At 37.3% G+C, this 16438-nt stretch overlaps 1 protein-coding gene across 1 annotated transcript in view; it reads left to right on the top strand.

Moving 5' to 3' along the window:
- LOC106880425 (phospholipase A-2-activating protein) overlaps window positions 1-16438 on the top strand; it is a 42291-nt gene that overhangs the window by 21844 nt on the left and 4009 nt on the right. The window contains exons 8-11 of the mRNA XM_014930340.2: window positions 1137-1359; window positions 3285-3332; window positions 9512-9589; window positions 12309-12452. Coding sequence (XP_014785826.1) covers window positions 1137-1359; window positions 3285-3332; window positions 9512-9589; window positions 12309-12452 — 493 coding nt within the window. The remainder of the gene's footprint in view (window positions 1-1136; window positions 1360-3284; window positions 3333-9511; window positions 9590-12308; window positions 12453-16438) is intronic.

The raw sequence follows: 16438 nt of genomic DNA on the forward strand, positions 1-16438 counted from the left end.
TAGGTAGGTAGGTAGATAGATAGATAGATAGATAGATAGATGCACATGTTGGATCACCTTAGTAACATTGGTTGTCACCTTTAGGTTGTCTTGTACTTACCATGGGTTGACAGAAATTGAACAGGTGGGGGAGGGATAAGTGTGAGTTGCACAGCCTGTCAAGTGATAATTCTCTGCATCAAAAAGGCATCACCAATTACTTCATGAAATGGAAACACAAAACTTGAGTAGCAACTCACTTAGATTTGGCTTGAATAAATCTTAATGAATCTACTTCACTGTATTGATTTACTTTTCATGTCTCATATGCTCATACCAATACCATCTCCTCTCTTTTACATTATAGCTAATTCCTCTTACACCCAATTTTTCTCTAAGTTTATTTGTGCCCCATTATTCATTCACATCAACTTTAAATATCATCAGAGTAAGCAGGTAATATTTCTTCCCAGCCATCACATATTCTCTACATTTAACATCCATGTCTCACTACCATGCAATAGTGCTCTTCATACTCAACCATCATAGAATTTGTCCTTCACTCAAAGAAAGACTCTGTTTATTACAAGTGGAGATAATAGTTCTCTAAGCTTTTTTTCCACCCTATTCTTACACTAAATACTATTCTTTCAGAATACCCACCATTACTGTGGATAAGAATACCTGAGTTGCTGTAGCAGTCAGGGAGCCCTCTGGCTACTTGAAGGAATGAATTTCATTGGTACTCTTGCTGTTGGCTACTATTGTGCTTCAACTAAATTCTTTGTTAGCCTATCTGTGGTCCTACTGCACCTCTCATGCACTCATGCTTTATATTGAGTATATCATGTGGAATTCCTACATACTCTTTTTCTGCCTGTCAGGCATGGCCACATCCTAGATTACAATCAAGTCTGGTCTTTTTTCCTGCTAACTGAAACGTTCATCTTTATCTTAGGCTTTGTACAAATATGCAAACAAATTGTGTGCGTGCATGCATGTATATTTTGTTTTGTGCTCTTGCAACATCCTTATACTATGTGTATTGATATGCACATACACACATGTACACACATATATACATTTGTGTGTGTGTGTATGTATATCATATATATATATATGTATGTATACAAATTTTTTTCTTTTTCTATTTTCAGGAATATGATTATGTTTTTAGTGTGGACATAGACCCAAATATCCCAGCTTTGAAATTACCATACAACCTAGATGAGAATCCATGGTCAGTGGCAAATGACTTCTTACAGGCCAATGACTTGAGTCCAATGTTCTTAGACCAAGTAGCTAAGTTTATTATCGATAACTCTAAAGCAGCCCAGCCACATGTTGTTTCAACACAACCTTACAGTGATCCTTTGACTGGTGAATATAATTTTAATCTAGTTTCATTGACATACATACAAACACACGAATGCAATCTTGATTTAAAGCAAAAAAAAAGACACAATGTGGGAATCACAGAATCGGTGAGCATCAGACAAAATACCTTATATATGGTTATGTTCTGGGTTCAAATGCTATCTAGTCTACTTTGGCTATTATCTTTCCAGGTCAGTAAAATGTAATCCATAGTTAATATAATCAACTATACCCCTAGAAGCTTGTACACCCAGTATAGCTCCTGTTCAGAGACTGAAACCAATAAACAAATATAAATATTGACATTACTGTCTTTCTTGTCTGACATGTTCAGTGGCAGTGCAAAATGGTATCCCATAATGAAATTACAAAAAGGCTAAAGTTTAGAAACTTCACTACAGAGTAGATGGTCACAAGCCCACATTTTCCTGAAGCCATATTGAGTTCCAGATCAAAGTACACCATTCTGTTTGTTCCAGTTCATCTAACTGACAAAAAACAGGTTTCATATGTACTGATGACTAGCTGTGGAAAAAAAGAATTGTTCCAACAGCAATACCTTCATGAATGCATAAAAAATTTCATATAAAATAATGATGTATAAATATGTGCGTACACACTCACACACACACAGATATGGGTGCAGGCATGGCTGTATGATTAAGAAATTTGCCTCTCATCCCAGCAGTTTCTAGTTCAGGCTCACTACATAGCATTTTGGGCTTGTATATCTGCATACACATACACACATGCAAACAAACACTGTCCATTGCTTATAAAGATTCTCTTGAAAGGAAAATAATATTGGGGAGGGGGTATATTGGAGTTTATGGTAGTAACTAAAGAGCTTAAAACAATTAAAACTATATTGTTTTCTGTTATGATTTGGTGGGGTGGGGGTTACATATGTCTATATTGTTAGCTTAGAACTTTGTTTTAAATAATTAACCAAAGCCTATTTGTCTTTCAATAAGCAACCAGTAACTTTAGGTTAAAACTATAAAACTAACATTTGTCTTTGGATCAAATATGTTATCAATTCATGCTGTTTTTACAATTTACATCACCTTTGTTGTTGTGTTAAATAAATTAACAGTAGTAAACACTGAGTTTGAGGTAAAGATATAAGAATAACCTCTATTGTTGAATCCTGGCTGTCATTGAGTGATGATGCTTTTATAAAATATCAGCTCTGCTTTCATCATCATTGGCAGATTCTCTACAGCTGGATGCCATTCCTGTTTCCAAGTAAGCTAATATTTTCCTATGGCTGAACATGTTTCCTTAGAAGATTGGAAACAAATAACACCACTGCTTGTATGATGATGATGCTCTTTTACAACTATATCATGATGCCAAGGCAAGGAGACGTACACATATCGTCGTCGTTTAGCGTCCGCTTTCCATGCTAGCATGGGTTGGACGATTTGACTGAGGACTGGTGAACCAGGTGGCTACACCAGGCTCCAATCTGATTTGGCAGAGTTTCTACAGCTGGATGCCCTTCCTAACGCCAACCACTCCGAGAGTGTAGTATATATACATTTATATACATTTATATACATGTTCATGGACTTCTTTCAGTTTCCATTTACCAAATACACTCACAAGGCTTTGGTTGATCCAGGGCTATAGTAGAAAACACTTGCCTAAAATGCCTGTAAGTGGACTGAACCTGAAGCTATGTAGTTAAGCAAACATCTTTGACATGCAGCTGTACTTAATTAAAATAAAATTGTTGCTGACATTTCCAAATGTCTCTGTATTTGTTTTATCTCAGTCTGTTTAATTTTACAATAAACAAGCTAAATTACTCCAACTGCTCTTCTAGATTAAGATAATTTTTTATAATTCTTTTTTGCTATATCTTCCAATATTGTCTAAAATATTCCTCTCATTTCTTTCTTTGCTTTGTATTTTTTTAACAGGAAGTTCTCGTTATATACCACCAGATTTAATTACTGGAAATGAAACTCGTAAGTAATTTTTTACTGAATTTTTCATAATGCTATTTGCAGTTTGTGTGTTAGATTTCAACCACAGAAAACTTCAACATCTCTAAGCAATCACATCCTCTATTAACAGACAACCTGAAAAACACCCATCAATGTTGACACTACAAGTGAGAGTCTCTATCTCTAGTCTTTCCCTTATATTCATCTTGTACTCTGTGGATGCACCCTCACTATCTCTCTCTTTCCAGGTGGGGGAGAGCCACATATCTCCACTTCAGCAAGAAACCTCTGTATCTTCCTCTATCATACTTTTACCTTCCTCAATACCATTCTGCCACTCAGTTGAGGGGGTTTGTTTGGCAAGTCATTTGGTGACCTCACTAGTGGCAATGCCATGAAAAGAGCACCCAGTACACACAATAAAGTGGTTGATATTAGGAAAGCATCCAGCCATAGAAACCATTCCAGATCAGGCATTGACACTTGACATAGTCCTCTGACTTGTCAGTTCTTCTCAAACCATCCAACCCATGCCAACAATGGACATTAAACAATGATAATGATATATGGTTTTGGGAGATGTAAAGAAATTGCCATAACCTTACACTCCACTTGAGTACCATTTACTTTGGATGCAGCTTTTTTATTCCTTTGTCTGTTGAGGAAGCAAAGGAATAAAACTAGAGGTTATTACTTAATCCCAGGCAGATCTATGATAAAAGCCATTTCAGTGACCATGCAGTCATTTTTCAGGTATGATGTATTTAGGATTACATTAGGCATTATTCAATTGAATAAAGAAAAGAGGTTACAAGATTATATAATGTGAAATGGTGTATGCTCAAAAATATGATGCCATCAGCTATCAAACTGAGCTTCTATTTAGTCAACACTGAAGATCTGTTGGAGATCAACACAGTATTGGTGCTACATCTGTTGCTCAATGTTGACTATGTGTCATTATATACATGTGCAGGTCAGGGTAAGATTATTGTGAGAAAGACTTGCAACTACCCATGCATACAAGTCTCTCCTCTACATAACAATGAAACTTATTCAAGGTAAAGACAGCCAACGTGGACCAATACAGTTTGGCACAAGTTTAATTGCAGGTGTTACTGTTCGAATGCAAAGAGCTGCAACTGATCCCACAAGTCATCTCACTTGACCCTCTAAAACAGTCCCACCAATCCACCAACCTGGATTGGTATTTTTTTTATCAACCTCAATAGAATGAAAAGCTAAGTGGATCTCATTATGATTTTGAACTCAGTGTAAAGAGAGTCAGAATAAATACTTTTTTACTCTAGACACAAGGCCCAAAATATTTTGGTAAGGAGACCAGTCGATTAGATTGACCCCAGTACACAACTGATACTTCATTTATCGACCCCGAAAGGATGAAAGGCAAAGTCGACCTTGGCAGAATTTGAACTCAGAATGTAGCAACGGACAAAATACCGCTAAGCATTTCGCCCATTGTGCTAACGTTTCTGCCAGCTCGCCACTTTAATATTCTTTTCTACTCTAGGCACAAGGGCTGAAATTTTGTTGGGGAGGGGGCCAGTCGATTAGATCAACCCCAGTTTGCAACTGGTATTTAATTTATTGTCCCCAAAAGGATGAAAGGCAAAGTTGATCTTGGCAAAATTTGAACTCACAACGTAAAGACAAACGAAATACCGCTAAGCATTTCGCCCAGCGTGCTAACATTTCTGCCAGCTCGCCACCTTAGTCAGAATAAATACTATACAAGACATTCTCTCAAACACCCTAAAGACCCTGCCAAGTAACTCTCTTAATGGAAATACTCCATTAGGTTCTGGGATTTAACATATGTCAGTCAAAAGATAGTAAGACATTCTTTTTGTTAATTGTTGTCGCAACTCTTTTATTCCATTGTAGTCTCTTCCTTTATTCACAATGTTACTGGATCTCTCTCTCTCTCACACACACACACATACATTAAATTCAATAGTTTGGGTGCTGCCTCTCTTTCTTTATATGAATATAAGAAAACTTAAATCATCTGACATGAAGTTGTTGAATATGATATATATATGTAGCTAGTATTATTTGAGGCAAGATCTACTGTTGATCAACTTGCCTTTCTGAAATCCATAAAATATTTACCATTAAGTCATCATCTTCATCATTTAATGTCAGTTTTCCATTCTGGCATGGGTTGGAATATCCTTGTTATTAAATATTGGTATTATTTTAGTTGGTCAGGTTGTCTATGAGGGAGTCATACCCAACAATTGGTCAGCAACATTATAGTCAACTGCTACAAATGCAGAAATAATTATAGAGGCATCAAATTGTTAGACCAGGTGATGGAAGTCACAGAAAGGGTCATAGTTCAATTAATTAGGAAGAGAATTAGTGTAGATGATATGCAGTTCGAATTTGTGCCAAATGATGCTATATTCCTGGTGAGGCAACTACAGGAGAAATATTTAGCCAAAAATAAATCTCTGTACTTGGCTTTTGTCAACATGGAGAAAGCTTTTGACAGTGTCCCCCACTCCCTTATCTAGTGGTCAATGTGGAAGCTAGGGATAGAGGAGTGGTCAGTAAGAGCGGTACAAGCTATGTTCATGGATGCTGCCAGTAAAGTGAAGGTTGGCAGTGAGTATAGCAAGGAATTCAGTATACAAGTAGGAGTCCACCAAGGTTCAGTTCTCAGCCCCCTCCTGTTTATCTTAATCCTCCAGGCCTTACAGAGGAATGCAGGACCGGCTGTCCCTAGGAGCTCAACACTGACGACCTTGTTCTTATAGCTGAATCACTACCTTACCTAGAGAAGAAATTTCAGGTGTAAAAACAAGGTCTGGAATCTAAGAGCCTTAGAGTTATATTAGCAAAAACCAAAATCCTAGTAAGTAGGAAAACAGACAAATCACAAGTCCCATCTGAGAGATGGCCCTTCTCAATATGTAAGAAAGTTGTTGGTAGAAACTCCATACTTTGTACCTAGTGCAAGCTTTGGACACATAAGAGGTGCAATAGTATCAAAGGAAGGCTAATGAATATAGTCTTTGTGTGTGGCAATAAGCACTAAAATTACACAGACAATAGGCTTGGGTAGATATTTAGAAATAGTAGATAGCTTCTGTTACCTACAAGACCAAGTAAGCAGTAGAGGAGTTCTGAAAGTGTAGTAGCTAGGATAAGAACAGGCTGGGCAAAGTTCAAGAGTTTCTACCTTTGTTGGTAACTAAGGGCCTCTCCCTCAGAGTAAAAGGCAGATTGTATGATGCCTGTGTACATACAGCTATGTTACATGACAGTGAAACATGGGCTTTGACTACAGAGGACTTGCAAAGGCTTGAAATAAATGAAGCTAGCATACTCCACTGGTTGGGTAATGTCTGTGCATGCATGACAGAGTGTAAATGATTTAAGAGGAAAACTGGGTATTAAGAAGCATCAGCTGTTGGGTGCAAGGGAGAAGACTGCGCTGGTTTGTGTCATATGGATGAAGACAGTTGCATAAAGAAGTGCCAAGCTCTAATTGTGAAGGGTACCTGTGGAAGGGGTAGACCCAGGAAGATGTGGGAGGAAGCAGTGAGAAAGGATCTTCGGATGCTGGGCCTCACTGAGAAATTGACAAGGGACCAGGAGATGTGGCAATTTACTGTTAAGACCTGTAAAGCTAAGTAAAGTCACTATCTTCCATACATACAGGCTTGTCCCTTCAGGTGCTGGTGTTCTCTTAGAAATAAAATGTCTTGTGTCTGATTAAATCATTGATTGGTCAGAAATGGGTACCAAGATGTAATAGTTAATTCTTAACAAACTGATTTCCTATCCTGCACTTCACATAGGCTACACAGATTCACTTGAGGAAGACAAAAACATCATAACTTCTTTTTAGACCTGGAGTGATATAGGTGTTGAAAAGTGATTATTTGATTAATTTCTTTGTTATTTGGTAGATCAGTGGAGGCTTGTATTAAGTAATTAAAATCTTCTCAGCTCAAGTCTTGCTAAACCAGATAATACTGTTCATTCTTTCCTTGATTGATAAACTAAATACCAGTAAAATATTAGTCATTGCAATCAACTGTTCTCTCAACTATTAACATTTATTAAGTAAAAAAGGTGCAGGCATTGATATGTACTTAACAAGTTCACTTCACATTCATGTGGCCAGGAGTTTGGTTGCACTATATAACACTTTGGATAAGTATTTGTCACAATAGCCCAAACCAACCAGGAAATTTGGTAAATAGAAATTTCAGGGAGCCTATTGAGTGTGTGTATATGTGTCAATGTTTATATATTCCACACTCGTCCATTCATAACCCCCTTCAGCAAATAATGCTGATATTGACATTCCTTGTTGCCGTTATAACTGGCCACTCCTGCACTTCCAAAGTCCTTTGCGATTGAGATTCTTCTCACTTGAGAAACAGGTAAGAGTTGGTAAGAGGAAGAGCATCCAGCCATATAATCCTACCTCAAATAAATCTCTGTTTAAATCAATGTTAGTATTATGAAATGGACATTAAAAAGACACAGTATATAGCATATTTGATGCCTTCAATTTTCTGAGCTGAATTATTGTGATACAACTAAAAGTTTCCATCAAACACTAACCTCATGTTTCATGTTTTTTTGTGTAAAAGAAATGCAATTGCTATAAGCCAGGGCTCAAACCATATTGTGAACTCATCTGTCTGGGAGCTTACATCCAAAGATTCTTACCTATAATGTCTGTAGCAAGTTATAATAAACATTTATCAGTGGTAATATGACGTAATGGTCATGTTGGACAAATAGGTATAATTGTTAGTTTCCCATTGGTTAAAATTACTGCCCAGATTTGAATTCTAACTTTCATCAAAGAGAAATCTTTCACAAAATACAGTTCTTAGAATTCAGGTGTGAGCAGTTATAAAAACCTTGATTTTTGGGAAATTAATCAGTCATTGTTGGTTGTCACTCGTTTCCACGACACTCACTCTCTTAAAATATTGGCTATTGCTATGCCATGTCTTTTATTGTTGTTTAAAACTCTTGTAGCTTAGTTATGGAAGAATTAGTTAATATAAATTTTGTCATAACTCTCTACAACAGTCTTCTTTTGACTTATAAAAATGTACTGTAAATATTAAATGTATGTAAATAAACTAATTTAGTAAATATTTTCTTTTTCTTAATTTTCTCCATTCTGTTGATAAAATTTGTTTCTGTAACTATGAAACTGTTATTATAGCAGTGAAAAAGAGTGAGCTTTATTATCTTCAATGTATATGCACGTTCAGCGTTTTGTGGTATGTATAATTCACCACAGCGTTTACGCAGCCTGTGTTAAGATTTATGTATGGTGATAAATACTTATAATTAAGTTATAAGTGATGGATTTATCACCATAGATTTCTACTCAAAAAATAATTATATTTTTTATCTCTTCCAAGTCAAAACCGTAATAAACTGGGGCCAACCAAAGCCTTGTGATTGGTAGACAGAAACTGAAAGAAACCCATCATGTGTGTGTATCTTTGTGTTTGTGTTTGTCCCTCCATCACTGCTTGACAACCAATGTTAGTGTGTTTACATCCCCATAACTTAGCAATTCAGTAAAGAGACTGATAGAATAAGTACTAGGCTTTAAAAAAAGATGTCCTAGTGTCAGTTTGTTTGACTAAAAAAAACCTTCAAGGTGGTGCTCCAGCATGGCTACAGTCAAATGACGGAAACAAGTAAGAGTACAAGAATATTGTTTCTTGCTATATTCTTCAGAAATTTCTAGTAGTCAACAGTTATGCAACAGAAACAAGTTATCTGCAACTATCATGGCTATTGCAATAAATTATAAAGGCATTGAATAGATCTTCTTAGTGAACCAAGTCTTCAACTTCATTGCAGTTTCACTTTACTTACATCCCTGATGCTCTTTGGAATGGCATAATTGTCACAGCTATCTTTCTTTTAAAATCAGAATTTACCAGCCACCCATTTAATAGATACTTAAAGGTGATGGTATTGACTTAATACATTATACTTGTGGGAGATCAGTAAAATATTTCATGTATTGGTTTTAATTCTTTTCTTCAATGTAGAAACGTTTAATGTTTCCTAAATACATTTTATTTAATTTTGTATCTATTTATTATGATTTTCTCAAATTTCTTAAAGACTCTGTTCATTATCAAAGATCTCATTATCCCTATTCCACTTCTATTTAACAGAATACACTCCAGCCAACTCCTTTTTTCCCAGGTATGCTTTCCTTACAGTTGATGCAGCCAATGAGAAACAAATACTTGGTAAGTTTATTTCTTAGTCTCTTTAGCTATTTTTCTTTCCAAATGTTTGTCCATCCAATAATTTTATTGGTTTCCCAATTCAGTTTGCTATATTATTATGACAACAGGATGAGCCACTGCTGAATGGGTAAACAAGGTGTCAGACTACAAGCTAAGGAGAGAAGGATGGAATTTTGTATCCTATCACTCTTGAGTAGAAATGCATTAGCTTTCAAATGGCTAAATCCCCTCTCTCTCTCTCTCTCTCTCTCTCACACACACACACAAACAGACAGACAGACAAGTACCCACTTGAAAGCTGGTGCTGTTGTAGTAGTACACTGCTGAAGCATTTTTGCAAAACTTTTGTTTTGTTTTAGAAGGCTCTTCCAAGATCTTTGCCATTTTATAAAGCTAAATAAGAAAAGAAAATGTATCTGTTCACAAGAAATAAACATAAATAACCAACATTCTATTCAACACGTAAACAGTTAATAACTGCTTCAATAACTTAATCTTTTATTGGCAAGATATCAGATAAATGAAAGCAATGTCATATAGATGAAAGCAGTGCTATATTTTTGAAGCCAATTTAATTAAATGAAATTTGCTTCTTTAATGAGAAACCTGTTATTGTTTTTTGCTTCACAAATATTTCACTCTGAGTCAAACTTAAAACACGCATAGATTTCATCTTTAATTTAGGCCAGTAAATCTCATTTGCAATGTACAATCAGATTGCAGTTCACAAAGTTCTTCCTCTTTTCTTAAAATCAAGAGGTTAGAGTGAGCAGAAAATCCAACATATAGATCCTTCATCTCATCATACACTTCTGTTGTTAGGGAAACAAAATATGGTTTAGTTTGCTTCAACAGTTCAAGTTTTCAAGAAGACTTGAAAATTTCTGATATCCATCTTTGTTCTTAAATTCCAACCGAAGTTGAAATATTTTTCTGAAGATTTAGTCTTTTTTAAATTCAAGAATCTTGTTATTTGAGACTAATACATTTTCTTTGAAGTCTTACAATGACTTGTCCACTTTATGCAATGGAAACTGTTTGCTAAATAGACTAACTCCTGCCTTTTTTTTATCTTCACTCTACTTGGCAAATTCTGTCTCATTGTTTTCTTCAAAGTATTCCTGTAATTTATCTTGAGCTCAAACACTCTACTTAGAATTCTTTCTCAACTCAGCCACCAGATTTCTGTATTTAAGAAGAAATTTATGTGCTCTTTTTCCAGGTTTTTACACATTTTAAAACATTTTGGAGTGAACTAATCTTAGTTTAATAAAGTCAACCATTTTTGTAGCAGCATCAAAAACATTTCTCAGAGATTCTGAAATTAGCACCTCTCTGTGAAGAAATCAATGTGTTGTGACAATGCTTGCATTTTCTTGTTTTACAAGAGAAACAAAACCTCTTAGAGAGCTAAATCATTGAAGGGCACCATCAGTATGGATATCAGTACAGTACAATTCTTCCAAGAGAAACCTCTTGTTTTTACACTGAAGGATAAATATTAAACCTTATATCTATTTCTTTGTTTGTCTAAAGAAATCCATTGCAACAGGAAAAGTCTTTCAGAACTTGGTGCTCATTAACAAGTTTTATAAAAGCTTTGGTGGCATTTATTGATAAGATCTGTCAACTCATCAACCTGGATAGGAAAAACTTCTGTTTTTCAATTTATCACACAAAATATTTTCGGCATCATATGAGATGTCATCAATACATTAACTTATTGTTTTGCTTCAAGTGGAACATTTTCAATTTCTTATAATGATCTTGTCCCAGCATCTCACCTGCTAAAATTTTTACATGCTGGTATTTCACCAAGTGTGAGATTTTGCCTTTTCTGTGAAATCATTTCTGCAAGCAAATTAGCTTTTTACTGATGCTGATTTTACTTTAAAAAATGCTGTACTCTGTTCACTGTGAGTTTTCAATAGCCTTTTAAAATTAAGAACACTTTTATTTTTCAAGATGACTGATTTGTCATTAAGTCATCATCATCGTTTAACGTCCGCTTTCCATGCTAGCATGGGTTGGACGATTTGACTGAGGACTGGTGAACCAGATGGCTACACCAGGCTCCAATCTGATTTGGCAGAATTTCTACAGCTGGATGCCCTTCCTAACGCCAACCACTCAGAGAGTGTAGTGGGTGCTTTTACGTGCCACCGGCTCGAAGGCCAGTCAGGAGATACTGGCAACAGCCATGCTCGAAATGGTGTATTTTATGTGCCACCTGCACAGGAGCCAGTCCGGCGGTACTAGCAACGAACTCGCTCGAATGTCTTTTCAGCTCGAATTTTTCTAAATTTTGCCAGGTACATTGCTGCATTTGAAAGTTTTTTAGTAGTAACTGCATAAAACCTCACTCAAAGAGATAAAGAGATTAGGTAGACATATAGCAGCTGTATTATGCACCACTTTTAGAAGATAGGCAGATACCATAGTAGCTGCCTTATGCTCCACTCAAGGGGATGAAGAAGTAGCAGACTAATTCTTACTCCAAGGAGTGTAGAAATTAGATAGATATTATAGGAGCTAAATTCTGTTTCATGCTCAGGGGTTAAAAGGTTAGATTGAAACCACAACATTGGCCTCTGATTTGACAACTGAAAATGATGCATCTACTTGAAATAGCAGCTATAATAGCTTCCATAGAAACTTATATCTATCTCTGTATTTAAAAAATTCTCATTTTATTGTAATTTACTTTTTACCTTTTTAGATAAGCTGCATGAGTTCAACAAGAAAACTGGGCATCTTCAAATTCCAGAATCTTCTATCAATGAACTTTCACCTCTGATCTTAGGAACATCTTCAACACCAGAACTATTGACAACTTTAAATTCACTCTTGAAATGGCCTAAAGGTACATTAACTTTTTTTTTTTAATATTCAATAAGTATAGGCATGGTAATGTGGTTAAGAAGTTTGTTTTCCAATCACATGATTTCAGATTCAGTCCCACAATATCTTCTATAGTCCTAGGTTGAGCAAAGCCTAGGGCTATAGTAGAAGAGGATTTGGTAAACAAACTAAAAGAAACCTGCTGTGTATGTGTATAAACATACTATATAAATCAGAGTGTATGTGTGTTTAACCCCAAAAGGCTCCGAAACAGTGTGTCCTTGAGAAAATTAAAATTTGATTTTTGAAATCTGCATCCCAAAGAGAAGGTTGTCTGTAAATAATGTTAAAAAAATATAATTTGCTACAAGAAATAACTCAACTTTTTGATCGACAAATCCCCTATTCTCTATTTGTCACCATTAGGCTCTCTCCTTTACACTTTCCTTTCTATATGTATTATCTCTCACACATGCTGCTCCCTCTCTCTCTCTCTTCCTTCATATGAGATGCAATTACTTTCATTTTATGATACACAGCTATTTTGCACAAAAGGCTAGCTTCCAAACCCTGTTTTCTGATTAGGTAAAAATTATGAACTTTAAACCTCTGTAAAATTTTTCTAGAATAAATGAATCACAAAATTGGATTCAACAAGTACATTGATATACTAAATTTGAAAATTTTCACCTAAGTTTAAAATTTCAAAATCATTTCACATCCAAATTCTCTAAAACCACATTCTGAATTCAGATCCCACAGAGCTGAAATTTATCTTTGATCTCAGGGTGTAACAATAAAATAAAGGATAGATTTTTAACACCTAAACATGCATCCATGGATGATCCCTTCCTACTTTTGAAAACTTTATGAAGTAATTTTGACTCATTGGTAGATATGTAACACTTTACAAGAAGATGCTGAACAAGGTGGGGAGCAAGCACACAGCCCTGCTTCATTCCACTACATATGTTGAATGCCTCTAAAGAAGAGCCCTTAAATTGAATGACGCCTTTCATATCTTTGTGAAATGATTGGACTATCCCGAGGATTCTTGGAGGACAGCCAATCTTGGCAAGGATTTTGAACAGGCTGTCTCTACTCACTTGATCAAAAGCCTTAGTGAGGTCACTGAAGGTGATAAAGAGTGGTTGCCTTTGCTCTCAGCACTTTTCCTATTACTGTCAAAGAGAGATCATGTTGATGGTGGAGTTTTCTGATCTGAAACTGCACTGAGATTTGGAGTATACTCTCTCAGTGATTTTCTGTAGTCTGCTTAGGACCATGTGGGCAAAGACCTTCCCGATAATGCTTAACAGCAAGATACCTCGGTAATTATTGCAGTCACTTTTGTCCCCTTTGTTCTTATATAGGGTGACAATGTTGCAGTTTCTCATGTCTTGCTCCCTCCTCCATCACTGACACAGTAGCTTCAGCAAGTGACTGAGTAGAACTCTCCTTGCACATCTGATGATCTCTGGTGGGATGCTGTCCAAACCCGGTGCTTTTCCAGTGAGCAAGCCATCAATAGCTCTGCTCAGTTCTTCAGCAGTTGGTAGTGTATCCAGTTCCTCCATGCTGGGTAGGTGTTCTACAGTGTCTCGCATACTGTCCAAGGTGTTTACCTTGGCATAGAATTCAGAATAATGTTCCACTCATCTCTCCAGCTGCTCTCTTTTGCCTTTGATGATTTCCCCTGTTCTGGATTTGAGTGGGGCTATCTTGCTCTGGGTTGGGCTGATGGCTTTCTTGATATCCTCATACATTCTGCAAGTGTTGTCCATGTCAAACAGCAGTTGGATATTTACACATAGTTGTAACCAGTAGTCATTTGCACACTGTCGAAGTGAGAGTATCCACTCCAAACCATTGCTGCAGAGTTCTACCAACTTCAACAGTTAGTTCCTCATGGCAAAGCCGATACCATGCTCAAAGTTTCATCTATGCCTTTCCCTTGCCAGAAAAGGTATACTCTCTTTCACAAAAGGTCCCTGAATCTGGGAGCCTCATTTCCTGGAGTGCTGCAATATCCACTCGGAGTTGTGGCAGTTCATTGTTGATCACTGCTGTCTTACATGTGTCATTGATTTTGTTGAAGGTCCACTGACAAACCAGTTGTCATGGTCCTTATGTTCCAACATCCAAGTCTGAATGCTGGTTTTTTGCATCGCTTGCTTGCTTGTTTGTTCGTTTTTCTTGGTGCAATGTTTACAGCCCACGATTCAGGATATTAGTTTCCCTAAGCCCCACACACTCAGTGGAGCAGGTGGACTGTGACAGGACTACTGGCTGGGGGCTGCCCAGCTTGAGGTGGGTGGTAGCTGTCCAATGGCCTCTCCCTCCAGCATGTCTCCCTTCTCCACTGCCACCAGTGTTATCCAAGGGAAGGGCAACGGTCAATACAACTTGACACCAGTGGGGCTGCAGGGTTTGCTAGAACAAGGTTGTTTACAGCATCAAACTGTCTTAGGGACTCCAGCTCTGGATTTATCCTTGGGGCTTACTCTGAAGCCTTTCCCTTAAGTGGGTATTGTCACAAGGCAGTGGAGTTGTTATTGCTGCTGTCTTAAGCAGGTAAGGGCTTAATAGGCAGCACAGCTAATAATGAGAGTTGCTTATTTGGATGACCGTTGACTCTTCAGAGTTCATCCACCCTTTGACAGGTCTTGTATTTAATCCTGCATGGCAGTCAAATAGCAAGAAAAGCACCCTCCTCACAAAGCGAGCTCTGAAGGGTTGCCAGTTTAGTCACCGACAGCCCAACACCTGGCACTTTTATTTCTGTAGTTAGCAAAAAATAAGTAAAAAAATGGAGAGAACGAAAGAGAGGAAAGGATGGTGTCCATGAGACACCACCCAGAGAAGGAACACAGCAGACTTTAACAGTAGTTAAGTTGTAAAAGATGAGAGGCTTAAATATATCAAAGGACAGTGTAGGAGTTACTACTGCTTATTACTAAAGTTGTGACTCTATTTTTATTTTGGGCTGTTGCCTAAGGAGAAAACCTTGTGGCAAACAGCTACACACACAAGCTGTTTGGTTGATCTGGTGGCGGTGGGAGATGTTACAGGAAGAAAGGGAGCAAGCTAGAAGAAAGCATTTGATAGGGTTCCAAGGAAGGTGATTGAGTAGGCATTGAGGAAGAGAGGTGTACTAGAGGTAATAGTGAGGGCAGTGATGAGTTTGTATGAGGAGGTAAAGACGAGTTAGAATTGGATCAGAGCTGTCAGAGGAGTTTGCAGTGAAAGTTGGTGTGCATCAGGGATCTGTGTTGTCACCGTTGTTGTTTGCAATTGTGGTTGATGTGGTAACAAAGTGCAAGAGAGGGATTGATAATGGAGATACTGTATGCAGATGACCTTGTTCTGATGAGTTGAGACGATGGAGGGATTGAGGGAGAAGTTTTGGAAATGAAAGGTGTTTGAAGGTAAACCTCAGGAAGACAAAGGTGATGGTGAGCAGGGTGGAAGGAGAAATGTTAGTGAGTAAGGTGGATCCATGTGGTGTATGTGGGAGGAGAGTAATGGCAAATGCGGTGTTGTGTACGAGATGTGAGAAATAGATTCATGGTAGATGTACGAAAATGAAGAAGGTGACCCTAAGACTGGCGAGAGAGTTTGTTTGTGGAAGATGTGAAAAAGGAGCTGGAGGGGCTGACGGAACCAGTGGAAATGCTATGTATGTGACAAGGTGGAAACGGTGGAAGGGTTTTGTTATTTGGGAGATAAGGTGGGTGTGAAGCAGCTGACAGCAAGAGAGAGACTTGGCTGGGTGAAGTTCAGGGAATGTGGAGCATTGTTATATGGGAAAAGGTTCTCATTAAAGATGAATGGAAGGGTCTGTAAGAGTTGTGTTAGAGCTGCGATGCTGTATGGGAGTGAGACATGGTGTCTGAGGGAGAGCGAGATGGTAATTTTGAGGACTGAGAGCATTTTTTTTCTTTCATGAAAAGATGCCTCCTATCATTGTGAAGACTTTGATGAAAACATTGGAAATAATCCACATCA

Source organism: Octopus bimaculoides, chromosome 9 (genome assembly GCF_001194135.2).
Source record: "Octopus bimaculoides isolate UCB-OBI-ISO-001 chromosome 9, ASM119413v2, whole genome shotgun sequence".
Classification (NCBI taxonomy): domain Eukaryota; kingdom Metazoa; phylum Mollusca; class Cephalopoda; order Octopoda; family Octopodidae; genus Octopus; species Octopus bimaculoides.